The sequence below is a fragment of the Danio aesculapii genome, chromosome 11 (assembly GCF_903798145.1).
Source record: "Danio aesculapii chromosome 11, fDanAes4.1, whole genome shotgun sequence".
NCBI classification, from domain to species: domain Eukaryota; kingdom Metazoa; phylum Chordata; class Actinopteri; order Cypriniformes; family Danionidae; genus Danio; species Danio aesculapii.
The window spans coordinates 3,534,948-3,556,449 of NC_079445.1; the positions used below are offsets into that span (position 1 = coordinate 3,534,948).

Below are 21,502 nucleotides of genomic sequence, written 5' to 3' on the forward strand. Positions count from 1 at the left end.
TAAACACCTGAAGTGTTGTTATTTATCCTAGCCCTCCTGTGAACGTTTGGATTCTTTTCAAAGTATTTCCAGAGGGTGGCTTAATAACTAATTTCTAGCAACTCATTTATTTTCTTTGGTGACAGTGTTCACTCTTAAATATCTGCAAACATGGTACGTTTATGATTTAGAAAAGACAAAAACTTACATGGTGCGCCTTCAATGACAAAAGACAAAACCAAAATTGTATTCAAAACCTCTATTTACTTCAAAGCAGTGATTCCCATAGGAATATCAATATTAAAGACTGCTCTTACAACACTGAATACTGAACAGTAAAATATCTACAATTATTCAAATGTTTTCAGACTAAATCATCATTCAAACGTCATTCCACAGGTATTGAAATAAATGACACTAACATTTCATTCAGTATGGGAAAACTTCATCATCATTATTATTTTGCTTACCTCCTTGGCAGATTGTTTTGCTTGTTTTATGGAAAAACTCAATTTTAACTCAATATTCCTAAAAACAAAACAATTAGTTTCACGTGTCTAGAAAACGGTTCTTGATTTAAGAATTTTTTGATATTTGGACTAGAAATAGGACAAAAACTGATTTGTGCATCGCAAAACCAAATCCCAGTAATTCAAGCTTATATTTGGTCATCTTTTACCCTAAACTCTACTCAATGCCACCCATTGCTAAGTACTCCTCGTAGATTTCAAACAGGGGCGACAGTGTCAGGTTGCGTATTATAACTATTGTCCACAGCTTTGCATACGATCTCCAGCTCTTTGGCTGAGTCAGGCAGCGCGACATCAATCTCCCACAGCTTCCAAGCCCAAGCTCTTCCAGGAGCAGGGTTTTGTTCCAAATCACTTCTGCGAAGTTTAGCAACATGCCATGCGTTCCCTCCATTTACCGAGACATCAACTCTGACAACCTCTCTTCCTCCTGCACTCCATGCATAGCCTTTAACAGTCACCTCCTGATCTCCACGCTCCACTAACGATCTTTCAGCAGGGTGCTTGATTGCCGACTGTATAGGGAGCTCTTGAATTGCCGGCGCTGATTGAAGTCCACCGTGTCCCAGTTGGTACCAGGAGAGAAGCCTTTGTAGTCATTCTGCTGCCAGTGACTCTTGCTTTCTTCATTGGTTACCTCTGTCTTATTTCAATTTCGAAAACAAGATTGTTTTGCTTGTTTAGAGGCAAAAATTCACTTAATTTAGATTCAATATTTCTGAAATCAAAACAATTAATTTTAACTTGTCAAGAAAACGCTTCTTGATTTAGGGATTTTTTGATATTTGGACTAGAAACAAGACAAAAACTCTCCATAAAATTTTTTTTGCATCGCGACAAAATCCCAGCTATTCAAGGCTATTTTTGGTCTTTCAAATCATCTTTTACCTTAACCTTTACTCGATGCCACGCATTGCTAAGTACTCCTCGTAGATTTCAAACAGGGGCGACAGTGTCAGGTTGCGTATTATAACTATTGTCCACAGCTTTGCATACGATCTCCAGCTCTTTGGCTGAGTCAGGCAGCGCGACATCAATCTCCCACTGCTTCCAAGCCCAAGCTCTTCCAGGAGCAGGGTTTTGTTCCAAATCACTTCTGCGAAGTTTAGCAACATGCCATGCGTTCCCTCCATTTACCGAGACATCAACTCTGACAACCTCTCTTCCTCCTGCACTCCACGCATAGCCTTTAACAGTCACCTCCTGATCTCCACGCTCCACTGATGATCCTTCAGCAGGGTGCTTGATTGCCGACTGTATAGGGAGCTCTTGAATTGCCGGCGCTGATTGAAGTCCACCGTGTCCCAGTCGGTACCAGGAGAGAAGCTTTTGTAGTCATTCTGCTGCCAGTGACTCTTGCTTTCTTCATTGGTTACCTCTGTCTTATTTCAATTTCGAAAACAAGATTGTTTTGCTTGTTTAGAGGCAAAAACTCAATTTATATTCAATATTTTTGAAATCAAAACAATTCATTTTCACTTGTCAAGAAAACGCTTCTTGATTTAGGGATTTTTTGATATTTGGACTAGAAACAAGACAAAAACTCTACATAAAAAATAAAATTTGCATTGTGACAAAATCCCAGCTTTTCAAGGCTATATTTGGTCTTTCAAATCATCTTTTACCTTAACCTTTACTCGATGCCACGCATTGCTAAGTACCCCTCGTAGATTCCAAATAGGGGCTACAGTGTCAGGTTGCGTATTATAACTATTGTCCACAGCTTTGCATACAATCTCCAGCTCTTTGGCTGCATCAGGCAGCGGGACGTCAATCTCCCACAGCTTCCAAGCCCAAGCTCTTCCAGGAGCAGGGTTTTGTTCCAAATCACTACTACGAAGTTTAGCAACATGCCATGCGTTCCCTCCATCAATCGAGACATCAACTCTAACAACCTCCCTTCCCCCTCCACTCCATGCATAGCCTTTAACAGTCACCTCCTGATCTCCACGCTCCACTGATGTTCCCTCAGCAGGGTGCGTAACTGCCGACTGTATAGGGAGCTCTTGAATTGCCGGCGCTGATTTGAAGTCCACCGTGTCCCAGTCGGTACCAGGAGAGAAGCCTTTGTAATCATTCTGCTGCCAGTGACTCTTGCTTTCTTCATCGCTTACCACAATTCTTCCGAGCCATTTGACATTTCGGGCTCCGACAACTCCAGGTACGACCACTCTTACTGGATACCCGTGATCCGGCGGAAGATCTTCTCCATTCATCTCATATGCAAGAAGAACATCTCCTTCTTCACTTATTGCTTTGTTGAGTGGAATCGAAGCACCGTATGCAGTTCCAGTCACATCCTTGTCTAATCCTTCAAACTGGACATGTTTAGCATTGATTGCGACTTCTGGCGTAAACCCGTAGTGAATGAGTACATCTCGGAGACTTGCACCGGACCATGTTGCGTTGCTTATTGCAGCAATTCCCCAATTGAGTCCTTTTACTTGTTTGACTTTGTTCATCTCGGATCGACGGTTACCAGCGCATTGAAGTGTTGCCGTAATTGTACGTTTCGGAAAACAAGATTTCAACTCGCTTAGTGTAACAGACACAACTCCACTAGGAAGACCCTCGATCTCTAGTCTGTAGGTTTCAGGATCTACCTTTGGCACCGGAAGATGGTTGCGCTTAAAAAAGATGGCCGATGGTGTGATGTAGCTATCAGCCAGTACAGAAGCTGGTGGTTCGGCATTGAAAGGTTTTAAACTGTTGATCTGAAGAGCGGGGTGGCGATTGGGCTCACCAGAGTAAGGGTCTAATGGGTCGGTGCTTTCCTGCCTCTTTAGGCTTTCTGGATTAAGAACACCAATTTTGTACTCGGAGAGGATTTCTAGGACGTGCTCTTCTTTGTGGACTGCATATAATGCCCAGTAGGGCTCAAGAGCGCCTCCTGCAGCCAGAAGTATTTTATCGCCACCGGGGTGCATGGACACAAACTCTGTGATGTCGTAGACTTCTCCTTTATAGGTGACCCAGACACCATTGTCAAGGGAACGGTGCTTTGTGACTTCTTCAAGAGTGTAAACGGGAGGAGCTGAAGTTACTGGTAACTGGACTGAAGAAGCTGCCCACTGAACCTGAATACAAATGAACAATAAAATAAGTGTCTGTAGAGTTTTTAACAATACTTTTTGAAATATTAATTGATATATGACATTTAAATGGAAAGTTCAACCAAAAATGAAAATTCTGCCATCATTTATGCATCCTTTAATTGTTTCAAACATTCATGAGTTTCTTCTGTTGAACACATACATTCATTTTCCTTCGGCTTAGTCCCTTATTTATCAGGGGTCGCCACAGCGGAATGATTTTCCAACTATTCCAGCATATGTTTTATGCAGTGGATGCCCTTCTAACCACAACCCAGTACTGGGAAACACCCATACACGCATTTACACATGCACTTATGCACTTATCAATCCCAGTTGTAAGAGCAACAAATAATAACTTGACTTCTAGTTGATCAGAAGTGGCAGAAGGTCGATTTTTCTATGAATCATCTGTTGAACAGCATCCCAATCATCACTAATACTGCAGAAGACCTACTGGAACACACATGGAGTCAAGATTCTGATAGAAATCAGTCAAGTTTGGTGAAGGAAAAATCATGGTTTGGGGTTACATTCAGTATGGGGGCGTGCGAGAGATCTGCTGAGTGGATGGCAACATCAACAGCCTGAGGTGTCAAGACATTTGTGCTGCCCATTACATTACAAACCACAGGAGAGGGCAAATTCTTCAGCAGGATAGCGCTCCTTCTCATACTTCAGCCTCCCCAGTCACCAGAGATTATTGAGCATGTCTGGGGTAAGATGAAGGAGGAGTCTTTGAAGATGAATCCAAAGACTCTTGATGAACTCTGGGAGTCCTGCAAGAACGCTTTCTTTGTCATTCCAGATGACTTTATTAATCAGTGATTTGAGTCATTGCAGAGATGTATGGATGCAGTCCTCCAAGCTCATGATGGAGTCAGACACAATATTCATTCTGTTTCCACTGCACCATGACTTTATATTCTATACTGGACATTATTTCTGTTCAGTGACCAGACTTTTGTCTAAGTAAAGTCAGACCTTACTGTCCTAATGAAATAATTAAAAATCAAGGCATGATCATATTTTATTTTGGTAAAATAAGCGTAATCTAGAGGCCTTTACCTTTCATATAAGCCACTTCTGATAGCAAATGATCAGCTAGAAGATATTATATGTTTTTCCTAAATCTTGGATAGGCGACACAACTTTTGTCAGGTAGTGTGTGTATGTATGTATGTATACAGTTGAAGTATGAATTATTAGCCCCTCCATTGAAATTTTTTCCTTCTTAAATATTTCCCTAATGATGTTTAACAGAGCAAGGACATTAGAGATCAAGTTATTATTTGTTGTATTATTTGTTATTCCTAAAACTTGGATAGGCGACAAGACTTTTGTCAGGTAGTGTACATATAGTATACCCCCACCTACCCCTACATACATACATACGCGCACACGCACACACACGCATACTAAATGACAATAAAGTAAATATTGCTCAATAAGACATAAAGCTAAATGGCATGGTGTGGGTTTTTATGCCTTTTAACAGTCTGTTGCATGTTAGATTGTATTATATGAGCCCTGTGAGATCTTGCACACAGTCAGACTGGTTAAACTGTTGACCTTGAATTCACTAATGATTGACTGCAGTCCATTTTCACATCTATATTAACAGAAAGGGGCATGCGCGTTTCCAACATGTTTGCATTAAAGTTCTATAATGTTTGTTTTACCTTTCACCCTCAAGGGTCATGTTTGACTTAAATTTAAACGATTAAAAGAGTTGGATTAATAATGTTATAGGGTTATAGATTTATAGGGATTTTTAATAATGTATTTAATTATACATTAATATTAATAATAACACATTAATATTAATATTATATATTAATATAAAAATATTAATGAATAAAAAATATATATACATTTATATTTAATTAGTATTAGATATTAAATATTTAACATCTCACCTTGCTTTGGTGGAGCTTATAGGCCAGAACAGCTCCAGTACCGGCCAGCAGCCCTGCCAGAGCAAATCGAAACTTCTGCCCATTATTATTGAAGAATTTCTGCCCTCCATGACCACCAGAGCTCCTCCAGCGAGAGGACAGATGCCTATCCCAAACGGACAACAGCGGGATAATGCCCTTTGAAATCCTGGAACTTATTGATGAGAGATACAAAAGCAACACATTCATATATACAAGCATCATTATTTGTAATACGCTTAAGTTCACGAAAAGGCAGGTGGCTCAGTGGTTAGCACTGTCGCCTCACAGCAAGAAGGTTGCTGGTTCGAGACCCGGCTGAGTCAGTTGGCATTCCTGTGTGGAGTATGCATGTTCTCCTCATGTTGGTGCTCCGGTTTCCCCCACAGTCCAAACACATACGCTATAGGCGAGTTGAATAAACTAAATTGGCCGTAGTGTATGTGAATGAGTGTGTATGGGTGTTTCCCAGTACTGGGTTGCGGCTGGAAGGGCATCCGCTGCATAAAAAATGTGTCGGAATAGTAGGCGGTTCATTCTGCTGTGGTGACCCCTTAAAAATAAGGGACTGAGTCGAAGGAAAAGTAATGAATAAATGAAGTTCATGAAGGAGTGTTTCAAAGAATGTGACCTTGTGAATCATTAAAGTGAGAGTTTACCCAAAGTGAACAATGCTCACTCATACTTTCTGAATTTCTGTTAAACCCAAAACAAGATATACTGAATAACGCTAGAAAAAAACAGTCATTGACATCCATAGTATTTTTTTTCTACTATGGCTGCTTTTTTACAACATTCTTCAATATATCTTGTTTCATGCTTAACAGAAGTTCACAACCACTTAAGTGTGGGTAAATGATGAGGAAATGTTCATTTTTAGGTGAACTATCCCTTTCAATCAACGGGCAATCCCTGCTAAATAACAACATTTAATTTGAAACAACAACGGAAACCAGGAGGATTGGATTTGGAATAGGATTTGCAGCCATTTTAATGGTTAAAATGAGTACTATAGTGGTTTTAAATGCAAACTGTAATGTGTTTGGGGTGTGTGCTGGTCATTTTTCTGTATTCTATTGGTTGCATGTTAAAAAACAATAAATCCTAATGGAATTAATCCAAAATGACACTAGAAACCATTCAAATGTACTGGATTTAGTGATTGAAATGTGATGGTTTGTAATGTTTTAATTGATATTTATTGTGGAAACCATTTCTATTGTTTGTTTCCCCTGCAGCACAGCAAAATATGCTTTTTTAACTTGTTTGTTTCTAGTTCAAATAACTAAAAATTCTCAAATCAACAAGCATTTTCTAGACAAGTAATAAATACTGTCTTGTTTTCAGAAATAATATGACAAAATTAAGTCAGTTTTTTTCTAATACAAAAAAATCTGCCAGTAGTGTAAGCAAACTAATCTTATGTCAGATTATTTTGCTTGTTTTAAGGAGAAACTGGCTTACTTTTGTCACATTATTTCTGAAAACAAGACTATACGTTTGCTTGTCTAGAAAATGCTTCTTGATTTAAGAATTTTTAGATATTTGGACTAGAAATAAGACTCTGAATAAGAAAATCAGTGAGGGATGTTGGGGAATCAGACTCCGTGAACCCTGATTATGTCCTTGATATGTCTTATTTAGATGTGCTTAAATGATATGGAACAAAGGTTTATCTGAAATGGCAGAATTACCTTTGACTTCTGATAAGGAAGAGCTGTGAAAGACCTTGGCAAGGCTTTAGGTGCTGCATTGTACTTTCTGAGAAAAGAGGAAAAGAACAAGGACAAAAATCAATTTAATCACTTGATTTAATGCTCACATATACACACACATACATACATATCTATATATATACTGACATACATACATACACACATACATACATACATATACATATCTATATATATATACTGACATACATACATACATATACACATATACATATATGAGCCAAGGATAGTAAGGAGCATCAGACCAAGTGAAATAATGCGGTTTTGAATACATCTATCGTATTTATTGTATGGTCTGACAATGAAGAACCTAAAGTTTGGTGTCAATATATTTAAGCGTTGCAGAGAGACAGCCTCAGATGCAGTTTGACATTATACCAGCACATTTATCGGAGCCATAAACAAATAACGTTTCACCTATTAAAACGAATTTCACAAAACTTCCGTCATCATAGTCTGACGATGATCCAAGTTAAATTTGGTGATCTTTTGGCAATCAGTCTAGGAGGAGTTTGTATAAGAATTTTTTGAACAAAATCAATATGGCGGACAGGAAGTTTGCCCAAATATGGCAAGTTTGGTATCATAACAACGGTTTGGTCTGTAGCCAATTGAAAAAATATATTGCTTAACAGGGCTCATAATATTGCCCTTAAAATGGTTTTTAAAACATTTAAAACTGCTTTTATTCTAGCCGAAATAAAACAAATCAGACTTTCTCCAGAAGAAAAAATATTAGGGATGCTCCGATTGAAGAAGATCAGTATTGGCCGATAATCACATTTTATGACTCGATCGGTACTCGATTATCTTGCCGTTCTCATGAACCAATCACAAGTGTTTGTTTAAGAGTTTACAATTTAATGGCCTTGAATGTATTTTGGTGTTTTTACATATAAAAACTGAAAGTTTTGGTTTTAACAGTGTTGCAAGTACATTAAAACCTGGCTGGAAATACTAGGGAAATAAAAAAATCATAATAATTTTAACTTACTTAATAATGGAACTTTTTCTAATACACTTACTGCAATAAACAGTAGTTTATAGGCCTATTTCCTTTTAGTAAAGAAGTAATGGATTTATAGTTGTGCATTTTAACTTCTTATGCATCAAATATGCGCTTCAAATTTTTTCTTCAAGACATTTTGAACTATAAATTGCCATGTTAGTCATTTTCCTTACCATTTTATTAAGCTGTTTTATCTATTATTTTCTGTGAAGCTGCTTTTGTCCATGATATATCTACACTAAATGGTTATAAGAGACATGTTTGAGGGATTATATGCAGAATCCTTCATTTATTCTCTTAGGTAAGGAGAGATCTCCACATAATTATCATACTTAAAGGGAAAATGTGCTTTATGCATTATAAAGCTTGAAGCATCAGAACTGGTACTCGGTATCGACCGATCACCATGACAAGGAATTAGTACTCGGTATCGACCGATCACCATGACAAGGAATTAGTACTCAGTATCGACCAATCACCATGACAAGGAACTGGTACTCGGTATCGACCGATCACCATGACAAGGAACTGGTACTCGGTATCGACCGATCACCATGACAAGGAACTGGTACTCGGTATCGACCGATCACCATGACAAGGAACTGGTACTCGGTATCGACCGATCACCATGACAAGGAACTGGTACTCGGTATCGACCGATCACCATGACAAGAAATTGGTACTCGGTATCGACCGATCACCATGACAAGGAATTGGTACTCAGTATCGACCGATCACCATGACAAGGAATTGGTACTCGGTATCGACCGATCACCATGATAAGGAATTGGTACTCAGTATCGACCGATCACCATGACAAGGAATTGGTACTCGGTATCGACCGATCACCATGATAAGGAATTGGTACTCAGTATCGACCGATCACCATGACAAGGAATTGGTACTCGGTATCAACCGATCACCATGACAAGGAATTGGTACTCGGTATCAACCGATCACCATGACAAGGAATTGGTACTCGGTATCGACCCATCACCAGGACAAGGAATTGGTACTCGGTATCGACCGATCACCAGGACAAGGAATTGGTACTCGGTATCGACCGATCACCATGACAAGGAATTGGTACTCGGTATCGACCGATCACCATGATAAGGAATTGGTACTCAGTATCGACCGATCACCATGACAAGGAATTGGTACTCGGTATCAACCGATCACCATGACAAGGAATTGGTACTCGGTATCAACCGATCACCATGACAAGGAATTGGTACTCGGTATCGACCGATCACCAGGACAAGGAACTGGTACTCGGTATCGACCGATCACCATGACAAGGAATTGGTACTCGGTATCGACTGATCACCATGACAAGGAATTGGTACTCGGTATCGACCGATCACCATGACAAGGAATTGGTACTCAGTATCGACCGATCACCATGACAAGGAATTGGTACTCAGTATCGCCCGATCACCATGACAAGGAATTGGTACTCGGTATCGGTTGCAAAAATCCTGCTCAGAGCATTCCTAAAAAAAAAATGATAGGAAATACAGTGGAAAAATTCCTTGCTCAGTTAAATATAATTTGAAATAGAAAAAATAATTCACAGGAGGGCGAATGATTCTGACTTCTACCGTATATCCGTAGAGATCTGATTGACTGAAGACTACAGTCTATGAAGCTTATCTCACTGATAGCCTACATGCACTGCACGGGCTACTGGTTTTAAAACGGTTTATGAGCCGCCATAAACACATATTTGCACATGATAAGAAGCGAGGCGGCCGAGTCAAACAGAAAGACTCCAGATCTCTCGGAAATAAATCTATCGAACAAAAGCCACGTAGTAAACAAGCCAAACCAAAGAAACATTTAGGGTTTGGAATGAGTTGCAAAATATGTTTGGACTGACATGATTGTGTCATAATACATTTGTTCTGGTACGTGCAGTTCTTGTGTACAAAAAAACAACAAAAAAATAGGAACCCGACTGTTGAAGCAACAGTGGATAATCTTACTCAGCCTTTTCCACAACTTGACCGCATTAAAGGGCTAGTTCACAAATTTACTCTCACGTGGTTCTACATAATTTTTCTTCTGTTGAACACAAAAGAAGATATTTTGAAGAATGTTACAAACCTGTAACTATTGAGATCATAGGAAAAGCAAATATTATGAAAGTCAATGGAAGTCAATTTTCTTTTAAACAGAAGAAATCCAAACAAGTTTGTGACAAGTGAATGAATGATGACAGGGTTTTCAGTTTTAGGTGAACTATCACTTTAAGAAGCCAAAATAAAAATAAAAAAAAACAATGCTTTTTTTTTTTTTTTTACTTAATCTGGTTTGGGTCAGAGTATTTTTAGTCCACTTAATCTAAAAATTGAAAAACTCATTTACACAATATTAAGACTGACTGAAAAACTTGTTTAGTACTATATATTCTGTTTGCCAGCTGTTTAAATAAAAATGTAATTCTGATTTTATTTCTCACAAATTTGAGTTTCCATCTCACAATTCAGATTTTGTTGGCGCAAAACAAATCTTTTTTTTTTCCTTTTTTTTTTCTCCTGCAAAACTATCACTTTTCCTTTCTCAGATTTATGACACAACTGCGACTAATTCTGAGTTTATTTCTCATAATCCTCAGTTTCTCACCATTTATTTATTTTTTGTCAGAACTGTGAATAAGACTGGTTTTCTAACTAATTCTGACTTTGAATATTACAGGCTACACATTTGTCTGACAGTTCTTTAATTTTCGTTGCAACTGTGTGTTTACATCTCGCAATTCTGATCGTTTCAGCTCAAAACTAAATATTTCTTGCAATTGCAGGTTTATAAGTTATCTTTCTGACAAAATTCTGAGGTTAAATCTCAAATATAGTTTATATTTTACTTTAAGGTCAAACCTGTCTATCTTTCTGTCTGTCTACGTGTATCTGTCTGTCTGTCTCTATGTCTGCCTGTCTATTTATCTGTATGTCTATCTATCTGTCTATCTATCTATCTATCTATCTATCTATCTATCTATCCGTGTGTGTCTGTCTGTCTGTCTGTCTGTCTATCTATATGTCTGTCTATCCATCTATCTGTCTGTCTGTCTGTCTATTTATCTGTATGTCTGTCTGTCTGTCTATCTATCTATATGTCTATCTATCTGTATGTCTATCCGTCCATCTATCTATCCATCTATCTATCTATCTATCTATCTATCTATCTATCTATCTATCTATCTATCTATCTATCTATCTATCTATCTATCTATCTATCTATCTATCTATCTATCTATCTATCTATGTCTGTCTGTCTACCTATCTGTCTATTTATCTGTATGTCTATCTATCCATCTATGCGTGTATCTGTCTGTCTACCTATCTATCTATCTATCTATCTATCTATCTATCTATCTATCTATCTATCTATATGTCTATCCATCTGTCTGCCTATTTATCTGTATATCTATCTATCTATCTATCTATCTATCTATCTATCTATCTATCTATCTATCTATCTATCTATCTATCTATCTATCTATGTGTGTGTCTCTCTGTTTGTCTATCTATCTTTCTTTCTGTCTATCTGATTTTTACCTCATATTCTAAAGATTTTCGCATAAAACAAAAATCGATAACTTTGTCACACACACACACACACACACACACACACACACACACACACACGCATACACACACCGTGATAACGTTAGTTGACTTTTGTGAAATGTATCACAGCGACAACTTGCAGCACGCTATCTATATCGTTTATCACGCTGCTTTGAACATTTGATCTGAAATGGCATGTTAATATGACTTCAAAACAACATTATCACTATTTAATTGACCGTGAACAGTACGTTACTTTGATAGTCATTGACTGCTAATGTGATTTACCTATTTAGAATTTGGAAACAATGCTTTTCTGAAATTATATTAAGGAGAAAGTGCGAATATGCTAATGTAAAACCAACTTAACCTCAGAGAAACGAATTACTATCAAAGCCCCTTTAAGAGAAACCTATTCTACAGTCTGTTACTATCAGCCCATCCAAGTATTCCTCAATAAACAGACACTCGCTCACATACACACACACACAAGATTTGCGTTGAATTCGTTTCGTGAACAGTTTGTAAGAGTGTTTTCTTACTGTAATTAAACTTCAGTCCCCGGAGAAGCAGAAAACGCCATGAGTTCGCGATGTTGATCCGCAGATTCTCCTTTTTTTCCTTCTCTCTCGCCGCTGCCCTGGAGCGAGTGGACGGACGCAGGAGTGTGACGTGATGACGCGAACGCCGCATCATCACAATTCAGAAGTATACATATGGAAGTCGGAGCAAATCAAAACAAAACTTTTAGCTCTACACCCCAGTCAAGATCTATCCCTGTATAACATCCCAGTAAAAGAAACTGAAATATTAAGGCATTATAATTTCCAAGGACTCAAAAATTAACATCAAAGAAAATGTTGTAAATAGAGTACATAAAGCTAATGGTATCGTAACTTACTGGCTACAGAGAGATATTTAATATTCTGGAGGAATTCTTTTATCCAAGGTTGAATATCTATCAAAACTGATTTATCCTGCTCAAGCGTTAGCTCCCTCCTCAGCAATCATAAAAACAAGTGTATGACTTTATGTGGAGATACAAAACTCATTATAAATCTGATATGATCAAATCGTATGAAGGAGGTCTGAATAACTAGGCAAGTTAGGGTAATTAGGCAAGTCATTGTATAACGATGGTTTGTTTTGTAGACTATCTGGGAAAAAATATAGCTTAAAGGGGCTAATAATTTTGACCTTAAAATGTTTTTTAAAAATTAAAATCTGCTTTTATTCTCACCAAAATAAAACAAATAAGGCTTTCTCCAGAAGAAAAAATATTATCAGACATACTGTGAAAATTTCCTTGCTCTGTTCAACACCATTTGAGAAATATTAAAAAATAAAAATTTAAAGGGGGCAAATAATTCTGATTTTAATTATACGTAATAATAAGAAAGCACCATTATTTTTCACCATTAATGACAAAAAAATCAAAACACTAGCATGAAGTATAAGGACAAGAAACGTGCACAACATGAAGATCCGCAGTTAGTCTTTCTGGAGAAGCTGGTTTAGCGATTGACTGAAGAAGCAGGAAATAATTAATTTACAGATCTGTTGTTACATCACTCACTCACACTCTCTCTCTCACACACACACACACACCCACACACACAATGTGAAGAATCTTGTGTGAATGAATGATTAAACTGTGGAGTTCTCTTTCGCTTTAACTGCTGATGTCAACTGGATCTCACTGGTTAAACTTTTGTAAATCACTGAACCTAAAATTACATGGATTTCCCTACATGATGAAATACTATAGTAATTTGTAGTAAATACTTTAGTGTCTTTAAACCATACTATAGTAAAGTACCCGAATTAATCTGTTGTGGTAATTCTATAGTTGCTATAGGAACAAAACATCTATAGTCATTAAAAGGTTTCATTAAAAACTGGTAAAATACTATAGTTTTTTTTATTGAAGGAAGTAAATTAAATTGTATTCATTATAAAATAGAAGTTATTTTAAAGTTTAACAGTAGAACATTTCACTTTTAATTGTATTTGTGATTAAATAAATGCAGCTTTAGTGTGGAAGCGACTTTGAAAAGCATTAAAAATGTTTCATTATAATTGTCTAGTTCTCAAATGCCTAAATGTGAACAGCTAATTTCATTATTTTTTGTAAAGGTCCTGTGATGTGCTTAGAATATTTTATTCGATGTTTGACGTAATCAAATCTGAAAGACAGAGTAGACCCTCCCCTTTTAAAAAAGCAGCCAATAGTGTTTAGTTTTATCACAGCTCTCCCAGTGAGAGTGGTTGAGCTCAAGTGCATCAAATGTGAAGCGTCTTGAAGGGGGCGGGGCATGTCAGATACTAGAGAGCATCTGATTGGTTATGATTTGATGAGAAACTGAAGTATGAGGTGACGTAAATAAACCGTTAATCCATTTAGGCGGAAGTGACAAACTACAAGCTTTACGTGTTTATACCAGCTTTATATCTTCTGAATGCTAATTTGGTCTCGGCTTTGTTCCACACTAGCTTATAGACATCATAAAAGACTGACATCTAAAAAAACGTTATTGTAATTTCACTGTACCTTTAAGTGTACAGCAGGTTAATTGTGATCTTATGACATTAGTTTAATACAAAGGTCTCAAACTGGAATCCTGGAGGGCCGCAGCTCTGCACAGTCTTGCTCCAATCCTAATCACACACAGCTGATTCAACTAATCATGGTGTTCAAAATTACTAGAGACTATTGAGCTGCGGTCACACGAAATTCTGTCGCACGACGCTGTGAAAAGGGGCGGGATTAAACAAGATGATTAGACATTTAAAAAACACAGCGATTGCTCCATGTTTTAAATTTCTGTCCAGAGAGGTCCTGTTTAGATCCTCGATTGGTCTCACGCAGGCAAGTGATGCGATTTCGCAGGTCAGAGTTCACCAAGTTTGAACTTTGCACTGCAGTGACATACGAAATTTAACGCATGACCCTGCGTCTCCGCTCTGACGCATTCGCGTGCGTATGAATGGAAATCTATGGGAGGAAAAGCCCAGTGTGACCGCAGCTTTAAGCAGGTGTGAGTTGGAGATGGTTGGAGATAATCTATGCAGAGCTGCAGCCCTCCAGCAATCCAGTTTGAGACCATTGGCTTAATGCAAAGTCCAAAGTATTGTTTTGATTTTTACTCCAAAATCTTAACATGTTGCTGAAATCAAACAGAACCATGAACAACAACTGTTAAAACACTGCTCTGCTTTAATCTATGAATATATTTACACTAGTTCTGTCTTGGCAGAATATTAGCGTACTGTCTTAGATCGGACAATACAAGCTTAACTGAGATTTCATTACAAACAAACCCAAATATACAATTTAACAAAACACACGAGCTGAAAACAACAATCCTACCACACACACACACACACACACACACTCTTCTTTCCGTCTGAATGTGCCTTTAGTGACAGGCATATTGACTCTCCACCTGATTTTCCTCCAACAGATCTGGGCTCAGTTGTTTGCTGTGCTGAAGGTCTTCTGGTCAGAGGTAAAGAGATATTAGAGTTCGTCTCCTGTCTCGTTTACAGATTTAATGGAAAGTGAACTGGTGGGTTTTTCCATCATGGCTGGTTCATCTTCGCAGCTTCAGCTTTAATGAGAGAAATCAACTCCTGATTGATCAGAAACACAAAGCGCAGACCTGCAATCTGGAGAAAACGAACACAGGTCAGCATAGCCTTGTAGAAAATCACTACTGACTGTGCCAAAGCATTCAGAGATTAAAGTGTTGTTTTTATAGTTGTATTGTATCAGAGACCATCTGATGCTCTGTAATGCTTTCACTTTACATCTTAAAGGAAAACTCAATGATCAAAGCTTTTTTTTTTGATTGAAATTCTAACGTTCCAATATTATTAAATCCTTTCAGCTGATTTCTTGTGGCGAGAACATTTAGCTTAGCTTAGCATAATGAATTGAATCGGATTAGACCGTTAGCATTTCGTTCAAAAAAAAAAAAAAAAAAGTTTTGATAATTTTCCTATTTAAAGCTCGACTCTTCTGTAGTTACAATGTGTAATAAAACTTATGGAAAATTAAAAGTTACTATATTCAAGGGCAATATTGCTAGCAACTATACTCTCAATCTAGCATAATTCCCGATTCACATGGGGCTTCAGCATCAACGCTTGACGGAGAGCATGTCTGAAGTTGGGGCTGATGCGATCGTCACAGCAGCATCAGCCAATGAAATTAGTGCGCAATCGGCTACTGTCTGAGCTGGGGTATTTGCATAAAGCGATCTGATTGGCTGACGCTAACATTGGGGCTTGAAAAGTTGAGAAATTCCCAACTTCTGCAGCGAGCAATGCTGCTGAAGCGGCGCTGATGGATCCACAATTCAGTTTGCCAATGCTTGACATCACCCATTCAAAGTGAATAGGAAGCATTGACGCTGACGCCCCATGTGAATGAGGAGTAATAATCAAGAAACTCTACTGTTGTACTATGCTAATCACAAAGCGCTGCTCAATTAATCTTGATTACATTTTTTGTACGGCAAAATATAATTTTTTCTAAGCTATAATTTTATAAATACTGATCCAGTGAGTGATGTATACTTACTTCCATCACAGAGTTGTTATTGAGTTTCCACTTGTTTCCAGATAAAACTGGTCGTCCATCAATATAAATGGGCCTTCGGCCTTCATTGGCAATGAAGAAATCTCCATTATTTTTCAGTTTAATGATTCCTGGAGTCAAAAAACAAACAATTTAATTCACTTGAAATTGCGATTTAAAAGTCCAGTTGGGAGAGTATCAGATGTGAATCAGCTCTGCTGTCAGTCATCAATGTTAATCTAACAACCAAAGAAGCAGAAACACCGCTCATTGCGGACTGAATCACATTAAGAGACGTAATAAGGGCATTATAATCTTTCATTTATGAGAATAAAAACTTTGCACACTGCAAAAAATGAATTTATTTACTCAATAGACAGAGAACCATACTCTTGTTCTATGAGATTTCCTAAAAGGTGCTGTATGTAAGTTTTTACTCTTCTAAAGCATAAAAATACCATAATATGTTTGCAGATATTTCAGAAACATGCTCAGTGAACATTCTTGTTTATCTGAAAAACAATGCTGAAGTCAGATATTCGGCTTTGAAAATGTTTTCCGTGTCGGAACGGCTGTCTTTGTCTTGGTCCTTTAACTGCCCAATGCCAGTTTAGCCAATTATATTTCAGCACCCAGGTTGAAAAACCGCGCATTTCATTCATTCAGTCAGAAAGGCTCTGAAAGCACGCATCTGTGACTGAAATGCGACCTCCGGTGGACAGTAGCAGACTCTGAAATAATATGCAGATTCAGGTCCACACGAGGTTGTTATTAATTAGCAAATAATATAAAACATCAGGTGAGCAGGTTACATTGCAACTACCTGTCCTAACAACATGCTATGCAACAAGATTTGCAGTGATGAGCAATTTGGCTGTTTGCACCAGACAAACACGACAGAAATTGAAATACAGCCATTCTGAAGCAAAGAATAGTGCACTCACTCATGAAATGGTAAGATTTATAATCTAATGAATACATATTAAACCTCTTTAATATTATTAAATGTGCATGCTGAATCACTGACATGTGTTGGTTTGCATTATTTCACTGTTCTAAAGTTCAATTTCAAATGGTTTATTTTATTTTCAAGATCTGATGTGAACTATCTGCTGTTGTGTGGCAATACATGTTATGGTAGGGCATTCAAACTCACATTATTAGCATTTAACACTGAATAAAGCACATGAGGTGTACCTGAGGTGATCACAGTTTATCCTGTTGTTCAGCTGCAATAAATAGAAGCCGTTTCTAATATATCAATTCCAGGTGTTGGTTAGAACAAAAACTCCTATTGATATGGAAAATATTCCCTCTATTGGTTGCCGTTGCATTAATTTAGAACACGACTTAAGTCAGACTCGCTCCTCAATCTGGCAACCTGCGCTTGCATTTGTTTTGATCCAGGAATGTAATACCTAGTTCAACCACTGGGTGTGAAACTTACATACTGCACCTTTAAAGATAAAGACAACAGCTAAATCTGTAAATATTAAAATGGAGAGGAAAAGGGGTTGTAAATGCAGCACTTCACACTGTCCGACCTTGTTTTCTGGAGATCTTCCACGCCGGTCCTTCCAAAGACAGATCGACGTCTATCTGCTTGTCTTTAGTAGCACGACCAAGTGTGATCTGAAACACATCCAAAATGTTTATTGAAACCACATGTACAGCGCATTACATTAACTAATTATCCAAGCAACATGAACACAACAAAAATATCACTTCACAAAAAGTAGATTTCCTCCACAATCGAACAGAGGACATTTGAGATAAGATTAAAAAATAATAATAATAATAAGGTAATTTAGAAATTTATGGCTGAAACATGACTCAAATCTGTAAATTTGTGTATATTTTCACAACAAAACAACACAAAGATATTCTGTAAATACTGATACTGGTAGATTTCGCGAAAATTATCTTTCAAATCAATAAATTTAGACCACAATAATCAGATATTTTGATAAATGGGAGGTACATTTTTAAACGACTAATAAAAGTCCCTGATATTCTGTGACAAAAATATATAAAACTCCTTGACTTTCGATGTCTGGAACAGACTTTCTAAAATTCCTACACTATTCCTGTGTTCAATAAAGCTCGAGTTCACTGACCTCTCTGGATCTCATCAGATATCTGACCATTCGTCCACGCAAAGCCGCCAGCGTCTGATTATCAAAGTCCGGTGAGTTCATGCCTGAAATAATGACATCACACCATCACTAAAACAATCACACTCATCGCCTAGACTGCAGCTCAGCACAAGATGTTTGCCCAGAGGAGAATTGGTCGTGCACAATTGAGCCTGGTTTCTCTTGAGTTTTTTTCCTTCACTTAATATAGAAATAAAGATGAATTGAATTCAATTGAATGTCATATCCATCCAATTCACATATAATACAGAGAAGCAAACATCTGACCTGTGATACTGTCCACTAAAACCTGCCAGCGAGGAAGCTCCTGCTCCAGCTGTCTGATCTCACGCTTCTGGTGTCGGTCTGCGATCATCAGCTCTGCGGGAAACACAAATCATTACAACACACAAATAGTGAAGTATGTTTAAAAACCGAACAAGAGGATGGATGAAATAACTCACCGTGCTCTAAGACTTCATCTCTGCTGTCCCTGATGAACAGGAAAAAAGACTAGATCAGAGACACAATAATAAAAAAAAGCTGCAAGGGAGCCTTTGGGACACAAATACAGTATGTGAAGCAGAATACCAAATGCTGTGTAGATTATGTATTTGTTCAGGCTAGGGGTGGGCGATATGACCTAAAATTAATATCACGGTATTTTTCATCTTTTGAACGGTGACGGTATAATATCATGGTGTTACTTTCAATAGCAAAATAATATACATCTCAAGGAAGAACAGACAAAAGAAAGTCTCACTTCTATCACTCTTTAAAAGTTTTGGTTTGGGTCATTGTAAATGCTCAGTCTCGTTATGAGCTGATCTTCATTTCTCTGTGTTGGTGGAATAAAGCAGGCGAGTCAGCCGCACCAATTTATGAGCAGACAGAGCAGGATTCTCATGATGACCACCGGCGCAATTCCGCTCTTTGTTATGAGCCGTAGTTTTAGTGTAAACTTAGTAAAGGTGAGTTTCTTTGGCGATGATGTGTACAGTGTTAGATTTTATATTTAGTGGACATTTGCGCTGAACACGCGGTGAATGCAACGCATCGAGATTCAGGCACCTTCTCCGAAAACACTCGATTGATCTCAGCTGGCGGATCAACATTTACCTCATGTCATGATCGCTGTCATCTGCGCCATTATTATTATTATAACTTTAGGTGAGGTTTGCAAACCTGTGCACTTTTCACTCTTCAGCCGTTTGCATTTCCTGCAGTAACAAAAGCTCCCTGTTATCTGACAGCGGGAAGCGTTGAGTGACTGACAGCTATGAACCAATACAGCAGCAGGGTAGAGCGATTCAGCAAGTTTTTAGAGAAAATCAAATCAGATTGCACGACAACCATTATATTCAGACACACAAATGCTCCCAAATATATTATGAGGGCGCATAGATTAAATTTCAGGCGCTCATGCGACCAAAATGGTTGCAATTTCGAGCCCTGTAGTATAAGGACAGGTATTCAGACCACAACTGAACGTTTGAAGAAAATTGAATGCCTTATTATTTAGAATGAGCTATTATTGATGTAAATGCAGCCATTCAAGGCGCATAATTGATTTATTACGGTATTGACGGTATTAGAAAACCCATGTCGTGGCGCAATGTCACACCGGTTATGACTATGACACCGGTGTACCGCCCACCCCTAGTTCAGGCCACAATATAAGTGTAAACTTTGCAAACATTTATTTCTGAATAAAATTATAAAACAACTTGTAGGCATTTTTCCTCTCTCTCTCTCTCTACAATGCAATTTCATCCCAGTACAACTTAAAGGTGCTGTATGTACACATTTGACTCTTTTAAAGCATTAAAATACCATATGTTTGCTGATATTAAGGAAAACATGCTAAATAGACATATGTATCTAAAAAAAATGATGAAGTCAGTTATTCTGCTTTAAAAATGTGAGTTCTACATGGTGTAATGGATCACCAATCTCACGGTTCAGATCACTTTATGGTTTTTTTAGTCACGGATCGGACCATTTTTCTGATCAGCCAAAAAGGGGAGGAGTCAAATGTCAGCTGCTTTCCATTAATTACAAAAACAGCACTGCAAGACACTTTTGGTTTTAACAAAAATAACATAGAACCTGTCATTTTATTTGAAATAAATATAAGAAATAATCTGCTGAATAAAAAATAATAGTAAAATATTCAGAACTGTGAAAGATTCACTGTTTCTCCTACTAACTGTCTGGTTTAGCTCAGCTACTAAATACGATCTCCAAAGACTACGTCGAATAGTTCGGACTGCTGAGCGAATCACTGGTACAACCCTTCTTACTCCCCAAGAACTGTACTTATCCAGAGCGAGCAGGAGGGCTGCCAAAATCACTCTGGACCCCTCACACCCAGCACACTGATTCTTTGAACTTTTACCTTCCGGTCGACGCTACAGAGCACTGCGCACCAGAACAGCCCGACACAGAAACAGTTTCTTCCCTCAGGCAATCCATCTCATGAACACTTGATGATAATAATTGTGGAACCAACATCACTACTGCTATACACATATACACTTATTTAACAACACACTTTACATGCCAATTTGCACATAACAGCTGCACATATAACATTGTATATAGTAATAAACATGTACATACACTTGTCAATCTGTATATTTGCATTCACTACTTACTTGTATTTTTTAAAATATTTTTATTATCTGTTATTTGTCCTGTCTCTGTTATCCTGTTGCACTGTAGAAGCTCTGTCACCAAAACAAATTCCTCGTATGTGTGAACATACCTGGCAGTAAAGCTCTTTCTGATTCAATAAAGCTCTTTCTGATTCTGATTTCTGATTCTACTGTTGCTGATAATGCTAAACGTAGAAATCTAACACTATAATTTGTGCAACCCATATTCATCATTAATCGATTTTTCAATAAATGATTCAGTAACTCATAAAA

The 21,502-nt window shown here is 37.7% G+C and overlaps 2 protein-coding genes across 3 annotated transcripts in view; both read right to left on the bottom strand.

Moving 5' to 3' along the window:
* Positions 1–2,079: 2,079 nt before the first annotated feature.
* suox (sulfite oxidase) lies at positions 2,080–12,490 on the bottom strand. 2 transcript variants are annotated; one of them, XM_056467765.1, is made up of 4 exons: positions 12,398–12,490; positions 7,233–7,299; positions 5,521–5,665; positions 2,080–3,586 (listed from the first exon to the last, which is right to left on the bottom strand). In XM_056467765.1, exons 2-4 carry the CDS (start codon positions 7,289–7,291, stop codon positions 2,105–2,107), a joined length of 1,686 nt encoding a protein of 561 aa, XP_056323740.1. In that variant the 5' UTR covers positions 7,292–7,299; positions 12,398–12,490; the 3' UTR covers positions 2,080–2,104. The 2 variants fall into 2 exon arrangements, with proteins under 2 accessions (XP_056323740.1, XP_056323739.1); XM_056467764.1 differs by having other exon boundaries at positions 5,521–5,713.
* Positions 12,491–15,054: 2,564 nt separating this feature from the next.
* Positions 15,055–21,502, bottom strand: part of mcrs1 (microspherule protein 1) — a 16,913-nt gene continuing 10,465 nt past the window's right edge. The window contains exons 10-15 of the mRNA XM_056468518.1: positions 19,037–19,065; positions 18,861–18,953; positions 18,555–18,637; positions 17,982–18,069; positions 16,441–16,568; positions 15,055–15,524 (exon numbers count right to left, since the gene is read on the bottom strand). Of these exons, the coding sequence (XP_056324493.1) occupies positions 15,438–15,524; positions 16,441–16,568; positions 17,982–18,069; positions 18,555–18,637; positions 18,861–18,953; positions 19,037–19,065 (508 nt within the window). The 3' untranslated portion in view covers positions 15,055–15,437. The remainder of the gene's footprint in view (positions 15,525–16,440; positions 16,569–17,981; positions 18,070–18,554; positions 18,638–18,860; positions 18,954–19,036; positions 19,066–21,502) is intronic.